Source organism: Cupressus sempervirens, chromosome 11, assembly GCF_028749045.1.
Source record: "Cupressus sempervirens isolate cs-2001-9-10 chromosome 11, ASM2874904v1, whole genome shotgun sequence".
Taxonomy (NCBI): domain Eukaryota; kingdom Viridiplantae; phylum Streptophyta; class Pinopsida; order Cupressales; family Cupressaceae; genus Cupressus; species Cupressus sempervirens.
Window position 1 is genome coordinate 827,058,350 of NC_143128.1, and position 11,848 is coordinate 827,070,197.

At 35.8% G+C, this 11,848-nt stretch overlaps 1 protein-coding gene across 1 annotated transcript; it reads left to right on the plus strand.

The window, feature by feature from the left end:
• Positions 1 to 6,455: 6,455 nt before the first annotated feature.
• Positions 6,456 to 9,857, plus strand: LOC149532116 (uncharacterized). Its single transcript, XM_089811189.1, has 2 exons — positions 6,456 to 7,258; positions 9,469 to 9,857. Exons 1-2 carry the CDS (start codon positions 7,122 to 7,124, stop codon positions 9,665 to 9,667), a joined length of 336 nt encoding a protein of 111 aa, XP_089667315.1. The 5' UTR covers positions 6,456 to 7,121; the 3' UTR covers positions 9,668 to 9,857.
• Positions 9,858 to 11,848: the final 1,991 nt, after the last annotated feature.

Consider the following 11,848-nt stretch of genomic DNA (forward strand, 5'->3'; position numbering starts at 1 on the left):
TCATATGTAAATCCTTTAGCAGGGTGACATTCCAAGGGAATGTTCCAAAGTCATCTAACAAGGCCACTCCCAACAGGGTGATTCAATCATTTAAAAAGGTCACATTTAACAGTGTGTTTTGTAACCTTTAACAAGGTTGGCTCCTAACGGAGCTCGCTTTAGAAAAGTGAAAATTGGTGACATGTTACTGGTGGTTTTTCCCAAATTGGGTTTTCACGTTAAATCTTAGTGTCAAACTTGTGTGGATGTTATATATGGTGTTTTACTGATTAATGTTTACATTCTGCAAGTCTATTATATTTAAGATAGAGGACAACTAGTTGATGTTACTAAAAGTTGACTGTAGAGACCGAGCAATTGAATGATAAGATCTGAAGTTGTTTAAGTTATTGTTTTTTCAATTGGTGCATATAGACCTTAGATAATTGATTCACCCCCCCACCATCTCAATTATTCTAAATATTCTAACATAACAACTCTCCCATGGTAATCCCTTAGAACTCCCCCACAACCATCCCTTCCTGGGTCCCCTTTCACAGACCTGTAAAAATTGGCTTTTAACCATCCATTCAAAGGGGAAAGCCAAACCACACCCTCTCTTTCAGAGTTAGTTTTAATAGAGATATTCATGGTTGGGTCCATGGTTTTGAAATCCACTTTTCTTCCATTGTGGGAGATGAAATTCTCCTTAATTACCCTAATGATTTTTTGACCCACCACCCAAGCTAGGGAATCTTTATCCTTGAAGATATGATTGTTCTTTTCTTTCTAGATGCCCCAACACAAATGAGGGAGAGAGAAGTTCCATATAACATTGACTTCAGTACCTTTCATAAGACATTTCTAGCTCATAAAATAATTAGTCAAATTATCAGCATGAACCTAGGCCACTTTCCAATAATCCAGAATAATCTTCCATACCTCTTAACCAAAGCTACAATGGATGAAAAAATGGTCAATGTTTTCAATATCTTTCTTGCAAATGATACATGTATAGCCAACTGAAAACCTATTTTATTCAAATTATAAATAGTCGATATTTTATTATGAAGAGAAATCAAGAAGAAAATTTCTATCTTAGGAACAAGACCTCTCATCCATGCCTTCACCCATGAAGCGGAACTATCTTTGGTTTTAGCTTTGAAGATTGTAGCCACTTTGTATTTCCCAATAGGACGGATTCCCCAAATAAGAGAATCTTGAGAGTTTTGATTTATACTTATAGCATTGAGATAATTTTGAATAAGTCCAAGGTCTGGATTAATTTCCACAATATTCACCCAAGTCCCATTATTCCAATAATTAAAAAATGAGTCTCCAAATCTTTGTTTGCACCTCTCTATAGTGTCAAGATCATTAAAAGCACTTTCCAAAGGATACTTTAGAGCCAACAATCCTCCCAAAACTTCACTCTCCTTCCATCTGCTTCCTAAAGCCATAATGTTAAAAATAGGGAATACTAAGAGTGTGGGGGGGCGGGGGGGGGGGGTGTGAATTAGTATTTTACAAACTTTAGACCAAAACTTGATATTGTTAATTGCCTTATAGGTTGCATATGAAATTAAACTAACAATGTTGAACATTAAACATAACCATGCATTAAGAGAACTCATAACACCATATTTTGTTAACTAGGGAAACCTTGGCCAAGGGAAAACCCTGGTGGGGATGGTACCCACAAAATGATCCACTAAACAAAAGTATTTGGTTAAGGATGTTGACCCTATTAGGAGTCTATTACATACATATAGTGTCTCAGTCCTTGATAGAGGACTAGGCCTTGTTAAAAACCTCAACCCTGTTAGGAGTTGGTATATACAATTACAAATGTATGCAAGATGAGCCCACTTCCCAAACATGCAATTACATAATGCAGTTCTTTATACAAAAAACCTCTTTACAATGCTGATATCTTCAATATTTGATCTTTCCTTGTTGTTCTTCGCATACCTCTAATCATACATTAGAATTCATATCATATAGTTCGCATATGAGTTCGCATGTTACTTACACACTCACATGGTACTTCACATATTACAAACTTTCCTTTATACCTTTAAACATTTTATCAAAATTGCCTAGTCGGCCTTCAAGCTTTCACATGCTTAGCAAAATGTAAAATTGACTCTTGCCCTCTTAAAGTTAACATCTAGGATGTCGTCCCTAATTAGTTAAGTAATTATTTCATGACCAAAATAATTCCTTAACCCATAACTATCATTACTCTGATATACTATGTTTTGTCCTATATACTACTTTTACTGGTGTTTAGTCCATAACTTATTCCATACTGACTCGCGCACTTACATGTGCCAATAATGTCTTTGTCATCCGTACACATCAAAACTATCTCTATTCGGCTAAATAAATATCTAAGACAATTTTCCATGTCTAACTGTGGAATCTTCATCTGTACATAATGCCTTCTTCACATAGGGTATATGTTGCCATAAATGACTACTCCATCATTATACCAACTTGTCCTACTTAGTCATATTGGCAACGCATCATTCCAAATGGATGAAGCATTGGAAACTCAGGGGGGATTAAGGAACTCTTGGATAGAAGGTGTATTAAACAAATACTTATGTTTGTAAATCTTACTCCATTCTTTGGTTTCATCAAATACTCTCCAACCCTACTTAGCAAGAAGAGCTTCGTTCATTAGTCTCAAAGGCTTAATACCAAGACCACCTAAACTCTTTGGCTTACACACTAAGTCCCAAGCCACCAATGACATTCTTTTCTTTTCTTCTATACTTGTCCAAAGGAGGTTTTTCTAAATTCTTACAATAATAATAGCATGCTTTGTCAGAATTCGAAAGAGACTTAGGGCATAGGTAGGTAAAATTTGGAGGCAAAATTTCAGCAATGTAATTTTACCAGCTTGGTTGAGCAAATTTCCTTTCCATCTTGATAGCTTCCTATTAAACTTATCCACAAGAGATCCCAAAATGAATCAAGTGGATTTAAACCTAAAGGAACAACCAGATAAGTTCCAAGCACCTCGAAGCAATAATACATCTTGTAATACTTGTAATCTTCACCTGTCTTAAAAGAGGCATATTAATTAAGAAATACAACTTTTCTCCCAATTTACCTTCTAAACATAGGCTTTAGAGTAAAGATTGAGGGCCCTCTTAAAGTTCCTGGCTTCCCTTATAGAGGCTATACCTATAAAAATTGTGTCATCAACAAATTGTTTGTGAGAACAAGACAAAGGGTTAGATGAAGGCACAATACCATGAATGGTTCCCTTATTCAAAAGACCCCCAATATGTATTCCCAAACATTCATCCATTACAGTGAAAATGATAGGGGAAATAAAACCCCCTTGCCTCAACCCCCTAGTGGGTTTGAAAAAGAGAGAAGATGCCCCATTAACAAGAATTTCCATAGAGGCAGTAGTAACCAATTGAGAAATAAGCATGATGCACCTTTCACCAAAACCAAAGGGCTTAAGAACTTTAAAAAGGAAGCTCCATTCCACTCGATCATAGGCTTTAGACACATCCACTTTCGTAACAAATCCCTGAGTATTAGAAGTCAACATGGAGTGGATATTCTCATGAACCACAATGATGGAGTCCAGAATCCACCTTCCAGAAACAAACCCATTTTAATGCTCATAAATTATAAGAGAGATGCTTATCTTATATTGCAAAGGGTTGTTGTTTCTTATATTTGTATCTAGTATAACAAAAGTGCATATGTCATCTTACTTCAAGATACTCATTTAAGCATTATTGATCCTCAGTTGAATGTCTCGATACCCAAGATGTTTTGATATACATGGTTGATACAAATTCCACTACTAATCTACTATTCTTTGTGCCTTGTGCAATGATGAATCCATTCACCCCTAGTGTCAATGTCATACAAAATCTTTTGGGGTACTGTTTCCCCCTCTTCTTAGCTCTTCTATTAGGACATCCAAATTTCATGGTTTTGCACTCAATGCATCTACGGGGAACATTTTTTATGGCACATAAAGACTACCTCCTCCTCCTCCAAACAATATTGTCTTAAACACCATATTGCACAATATGGGCCAATCAATCTCTATTAGCTAATCTAAAGTTAGTGTATCTGCTCAATATTCACTCACTCCATACTATCACTATGATTTTATTTTCATGCATGTCCTCAATGCTTCCCTACCCCAAAGGTTGAGAGTCCAAAGTTTGATAAATTGAATGGTGTGAATGATCCATAATTGCATACCAATTGTTTCACAAATTCTAATAGTCTCTCACAGAGACCCCATTATAATGGTATTTTGGTTTATCATTCAATCTGCACCTTTGATTAACTCACGAATGAGTTTCTCCAAAGGTTCTAAAAAAATGTTAGTTATAGTTCATTATTGGTGACCTTGTTTATTGCAAGTAGCCACCAAATGAGAGACTTATTGACTTAATATCTTGATCTCAAGATATCTCTTCTCAAATCCCTAGTGTCCTCTCAAACACTAATCTCTAGAGATGTTAATTAATTATTTGCATATGACATTAAGGGAGAAATAATTTTTTCTCTAGTATCTTTCTCGCATTTGTGTAATTGCATATGACATTAAGGGAGGAATTATCTTTTCTCTAGTATCTTTCTCACATTTGTGAAATGTACTCATATATTATTAGCCATGTTGGATTAGAGATTATTCTCCTTAAAATGGCTTGTGTTATCATCTATGTAGCACATATCATTCTAATGGGAGGCTATCATATTATGTATATTTTTAAGTCTCTCTTTTCTCGTGTATATTTTGCATCTAACTATCTTATTTATCACTTATCACAAAGTCAATCCACAACACTTTGTCTTTAAGCATGCATATGCCTCTTTTGTGGTAATCTTACATCATATTTTGTAGCAATAATAGGCTATTTGTGTTGTTTTATGATGTATTTGTATTAGAAACCTTACCCCCTAGTCATAACCCAGAAATCATTCTTGATACCGTCATACCTTATTCCCCAACAAATAAGTTTGGATTGTGCTTGAACACGTGCACATTGTAGATATGTTTATGTGTCATGCCAACATCCAAAAATATCCCCAATTGGAGTTGGTCATTGAGACATTACATGTAACACCCCTCTATTTGTATTGACGTCAATTTTGATTGCCAATCCCTTTAACTTGATTTTTTCACTTCATTGAACTTCTACTTCTCGCATTTTGGAAGCCTCTACCTTGGATATCCTTGCATTTTCTATACTTCTTGAGCATTTTCACTACATACTAGACCATTATTGTTGCACTTCTTCTAGTTATAACTTCACCACCTTACCATCCACCATTTTGTTCAATGAAGCTCTATTAACTTTGAGGTGGTTGTTCCACATTTGATCAAGTTGCATCGCTTCTAGTTTCAAATAGGGTAACTCTTTGGGCTTTTTATTAATCTATTGTCTTTACATTGACATATCATTTACTTCCATTCTTGCTTGTATCTGTTTATCTTTTCATTTGTAATGTTATCTATGCATCATCCATTGAGGTGAAAATACCAAGGTGAGGGTTTGACTAGGGTGAACCTCTAAACATAACCACCCCAACATTTCATCTCAATCTTCTTTATAAAGATTCTAATGAAGAATATTTTTCCTTTCAGGGAGCTTCATTTCATGAGTTTTGGTAATGTTCTCTTGTTTCCTCCTTGTCTTTGCATTGCTTTAGTTATGTTTAGTATTCCTTTACATTGTATTTAGTTTCCCAAACAAAGTATATCACACTTTGTACTTTTTGGTATTAGTCTCTATCCTATCCATATAAGACTCTTGTGCATTGTTCAATTATCCTTGTGCATGTCTGAAATAGAGAGCTCGTGAAGTTGTCTAGAAGGTCTATCTGACATGTACTTCTATCTTCGATTATAAAAAAAATTAATTAAACAATGTAGTTGATTAAATGCTCTTTAATACTGAACAAAATTAAAGGTTATAGGGATCCAAGGGTTTGATCCAAGCTGGAAAAATATTTTTCTCCCCTATTTATTACATTTTTTAGATGAAGATTTTTTATAATAGATTTTGTAATTAATATAAAAGCAATTTAGAATAAAATAAAATAATTGGTCTACCGAAATGAAATAAAGCACTTTGAGGGAATGTGCTTGATTGAGAGTCTACCGAAATGAAATGCGAATTTGGTATAAATCCTTGCCGACACAAGCTTCATTGGAGTATTATGATTGAATGGAGGAAGGAATTAAAATTGAGGAAACGGACATGAAAAATGATGGAGCAATGGATGATTGCCAAAAGACTTGTAGGATGGGCACTTTGGATAGAAGAGGACCACCAGCGGTGGAGCATGCTCGTGCAAACATCATGGTCTTGTTTGCTAGCTTCAAAAGATGATACCAAATTGAATAATTCTGTGGTCTTCAATACTTTTATCCCATCCCACTCATTAATATTTCCATGTGGCACAACCCAACTGATAAACCTAATCAAATGTATTGTAGCAAATGAAAACGAAGGGGAAATTGGGTGTCAAAATGTGGTGTATTCATTGATTGCTTAATATTCCTCTTCCCAAAGGAGCAGGTGCAGCAATGAAAAGCATTCAAAGCCATCCATCATGTAATTGCAGGGGGAGCGTGTAGTGGGGGGTGACAATAATCATGATTGCAAGGAAGAGCAAGAACAAGAAAAAGAATAGTCTTTTCTTCACACTCGTATTCGTATTCGTATTCAGATTCATATTCATATTCACCAATCCTGCCTTTCCTTTCCTACTCATTCAATCATTGCGAATCTTTTCGTCCAGCTCCTCTCATCATAACAGCCCATTCACACATTCTTCGTCTCCCTCTGCATTCATTCATTCATTCATTCAACGCCATCGAATGCTATTTGCTAACTTCCACCGAAAAATACTAGTCATACTACTAATAATAACAGTAATGACGCCATACTCGTAAGCTGTGTTATATATACCTACGCTGGTTTCTGCGCTCTGCACATCCACATTCCGTTTCGGTTCATCCATTTTTCATGGAGTTCTGAAGTGCAACAGAGGCAGTTTAGATTATATATTTTATATTGTTTTTAACTGTTACGAGATTTGGGGGAAAGTTGAATTTATTTTTTCTTGGTTTTTGGGAGCTGAAGATGTGGGTTAAAAGGATTGATAGCTTGTCCAACGCAAAGCGACGCGGGTTGGGGCGAAGGCTGTGGTTGATAAGCGCTGTTGTTAAAAGGCACCCAACTTTGTCTTCGGTCAAGGCGTGGGTTGTTTGCAGAAGAAGGTAATTTCCTGAAATATAGTGTGCTTAGGTTAGGGTTTGCTTCTCAACAATCCTATATTTTGGATATAAATGTTTTCTTTTTATATAAAATGTTTCAGATGGATTATGCTGGAAGTTCAGGCAGTCGTTAAATCATGTAGAAGGTCAATACCAGATTGTAATGCTTTTCTCTTTTCGAGTTTTAGTTTTGTTTTGGCCAAGTATGTCAAAACCCAACATGCCATCAAACAAATTTTGCAGGTTTCTAAATATATATATTTGTTTTTTTTTTGCCTTTTCTCCATTTGTATATTTAATTTCTGCTGGTTCAACTCATTTTGTATTTACAAGGGTAAATGGAGTGATTTACGAAAGTCCTCATCATTAATGAGCCCGTGGGTAGACCTCCTGTTGATAAGGCTTAGGGATTCTCTGAGTGAACGTAAAGTGACTCTTACAGTCAAAATCCAACATGCCATTAAACAAATTTTGCAGGTTTCTTTCTTCTTTTTTTCGTTTTTAAAATTTTTTTTTTTTTCCTTTCCTCCATTTATATATTTAATTTCCGCTCGTTCAACTTATTTTGTATTTACAAGGATAAATGGAGTGGTTTACGAAGTCCTCATCATTAATGAGCCCGTGGGTAGACCTCCTGTTGATAGGGCTTAGGGATTCTCTGAGTGAACGTAAAGTGACCCTTACATTCATGTAGTTCCCATAGTCCATGGAGATGTATGGCAGTTTTGTGGCTTAAACTGAGTGCACTTTTTTACATCATCAGGTTGAAACAAAGAGGTCAGAATAGAGAGTATAGAGAGCAGAGTGACTTGATTTATGAAAGAATATTGCTAGTATTTTGGTCCAAATTTCTTGTTTATATTCACCCTCTGCAGAATTGACAACCAGAATATTTTTGAAGCAGGGTTAGCCTGTTTAAAAGAGCTGTCATAAGACATCCACTGAAAAGTGTAAGGATGGAATTCAGGAACAAAAATAGTTTTGTGTATTCTATCATAAATATGCCTAATGAGTTCTGCAAGGAACGAGAGATCATCTTAAACTTAATGTAAGCAGCAGGGGGGAAACAGCTTCGTTAGATTGTGTGAGATTTTCCCACGGTGAACGTCCCCCTAGTTCTACCGCTTTGCTTCTAACCCCCATTCCATGATATCTTCCTAATCTATAATTTTTCGTAAGATTATTGAGGTACTTACATATCCAATAACTCTCCTATGTGTTTTTCGTTCCAATGGGATCTCGGTAGTAGCTTGTCAGAAGATAGCTTATCTGGACAAATTATGCTTCTAAAATCTTCTTTCCAAGCTTTGCAGGCTTAATAAAGGATCTTCTTGCGGTGAAACGGTCCCATGGAATATTCTATTTTCAGCTTCCTCTTAACTTTGAAATGAATTAAAGGTTTTAATGATGTCTATGAGACTGTCTGTGTAAGGGACCAAGAAAGTCAGTTAAGCAGCCTGCTGTAATTTCTCCATGTTGTTTCTTTTGTTGTGAATTCAAATGAGAAAGCTAGTATCTTGTGTAATCTTGCCTCTTCAAAAAGTTCCTTCATACTGTACACCTGTAGTTTGTCCTCGCTGCGAATATCCAGCACACTCTTTGACAAACACTAATTCAGCTGCCCGCTACTATTTTTTGGTCAACCAGTTGTCCCTCAGAAATTTATTTGCTTTACCTCACAAGAATGAGCAGATTAATCGTCTTGAAATGTTGGATTGCACGTTTGCTCAGCTTTCATGTTTGGCGCTTCCATTAATGTCAGGATCTCCAGATCTTCTTCCTTAGGTTAACTACTTTCTTTTTGGATGGGCAGGGAGATTACATATATTACATTGAAAGTTGTGAGAGACATTTCCTTAGATTCTCATTTTGGGCTCTCTTCTACCTTGACGGTAGACTGACATCATACTTGTAATGATGGTTTCCTGTCAAATTTTATTATATAACGTCACAGTTTAATGGTTAACATTGTTGTTTGCAAAAAAATATGCTTCAGCGCCGGGTATTTAGCATAAATTTATCGTGGAAAACAGCTTTAAGCAACTTAAGCACTTACAATCTGCTTTTGTGAATCGTCAGCAGTGGTTTTAATCATATTAGTACTGGTTGAATTTTTTTTACAGCAGCATAATGTTGGCAGTGATATTTAAAACGCATGTTTATACCGAATGTCATCCAATTCATTTATTTGCTTCCTGTATGAATATCAACAGGGTTAAGAGGACATCTGACAGAGAGGCTTTGCGCATTCAGAGGTTAAATTTACAGCTTTATGAACGCAATCAGAGTATTGTGCAAGAAAATGAAAGGCTGAGGAAACAAGCTTTACTTCTTAGCGAGGAGAATCAGAACCTACAGCAGAAGCTGAAAGAGCAACTTAGGTGTCGGAACAACAGCTTGGAATCCTCATAAGTTGTTTGAAGCGAGCTGAGGTTTCTTTGTGCTGTATATCATTTTGGAAGAACATGGGTTAATGATGTATAGTGGGGAAATCAATTTTGTTAGCCCGGTGAACGGGCAAATGCTGAAATGTTGTATGTGATTCACACAATTGTAAGCAATCAAATTTACCTCTAATATGACTCTTTTGTAATTCTCTGAACTGAGAATTAACTTGTTCGGTCCTCACTTTTCATGAGATTCTCTCTGTGAATGCATGATGGACATAATTGGGTATCTGGTTATAAACTGAAAAATTCTTTTTCGAGACACATTCACTTGATGGGATTTAAGTGGCTTCCTGATTAACCAGTTCTTTCAATTTGAAACTGTCTTCCTGTTAGCCGTTGCCATTGCCTCGTTCTGTTGTCACATACTTGTTGGCTACCGGTTAAAATCAGAGTTGCAAAAACTGTGTTTGTAAGTGCATATAATTAAATAACATGTGAAAAAATAGATGGTATTTTTAGCAGATATATGCAGAGAATCACCTTGGTTTCTCGACATGCCATCCTTGGAATTTTGACCTGGTAAATCACATCATCAACTGAAATGTCTTTAAAGAATGCTGTCGGTTATGGTTTGAAATCTGTGTTTTTTCTCGCTATCAAAATCTTTCTTAACGGGAATATTAGAAAGGTAAATTGACTAATTGTACATTTATACCGTAAGGCATTCTTGGAGTCTGCAGATTGTCGTTGGCTATATGTGCTAAACGGTACATTTTGAAAATACTGCAATAATTGATTTGGTTTGATATTTTACGCAACTGGAACATTTTATGGGGAGGTGTAATTTTATCCGTTTTGCACCCTATTGACGCCTCTCAAAATTAATTAATATTTACAATTTTCGCAAAAGCGGACTGCTGGTTGTTCAAAGTAATCTTTGAGAGCAGGAGACAATTTGTGAGCATCTGTCATTTATCATTAGGATGAGAGAATGTAATAATAACAGTTATGCAGACCTAGCCTTTTTAAGCAACATAAAAGGAGGGAGAAAGGAACCTAAATAATAATTGTTGACAAACAGAAAGAAAATATTCTAGAGTTTCCTAGAGTTTCTTTTGGCTCTCAAAGACCTAGACTAGCTTGGTCTGCATAACTGTTATTCTTACATACTCTCATCTTGATGATGGATCACAAAGTGTGATCTAAAATGTTGATGCTAGAATAACTTACACAATTGAATCTAAAAATAAAATTTACATTGTTCATATCAACCTAATTGATTTTTCCCAAAGCATTCCATTGATGATGTGTTTTCTCCAGTGTTTTCATGCCAAGCCTACCTACACGACTTATTGTGGAAGGAGTTTTTGGACAAGATCCAATGCTCAAAACAAATTAGCAATTCATTATTGCAACCATCTTTGGAAATCTTATGTCTTAATCGCTCTGTTCGATTCTTAAATATTTTATATACTTTGATACTGTTTTTCAATCAGAGACAACTTGTCCAGAATTTATATTGGTGATTACAAAAGGTTATAATTTTGTCTGGTTTTGCAATAATTTTCATGATGGACAGAAACTAGAGGAATTGATCTGGACACTAAATCTCACTTGAAGCATTGTTTTATCTTTTCTAAATATTTCCAAATACATCACGTTTAAGGCTATGTTAGGTGGACAGTGGTTCATGGGTGTGGCTGTAAAATCCCCAAGTAAAATTCAAAATGGTGGGCATTGTAAACTTACCCTGCTGATGGATTAGAGTGCGATCCTGAAATGTTGATTAAAAAGTAGAACTAAGCTTTCATCCCTACCTATACAGGGATTGAAGCAGCTTGAATCTGGGAAAGAATGTGCATGATACCTCGACTTATGGTTGATCACATCAACTCAAAATTATACTTATATATAGTGTTTGGTAGTGGATTTCTTTCGTTGTGCTTATATCCTACTCTTAGCTTCAACAATACTGTCCAGAGCCACACGGGACACCTAAACCAATTCACCCGGTGCTAAGAACAGAGACCTTAACAAAAGGCTTGTAGAAAAAGAAAGTTTGATCGAGAAGGTTAAGAAAGGGGAAAATATTAGTAGCTTTTGGTGTCGGTAAATGTTTTTGTTACATGACTGTAAAGCGTAGGTGCTACTGGCAGTGAATCAAAATTAGACTCTGCACTGAGATCATCATATAAACTTTAAC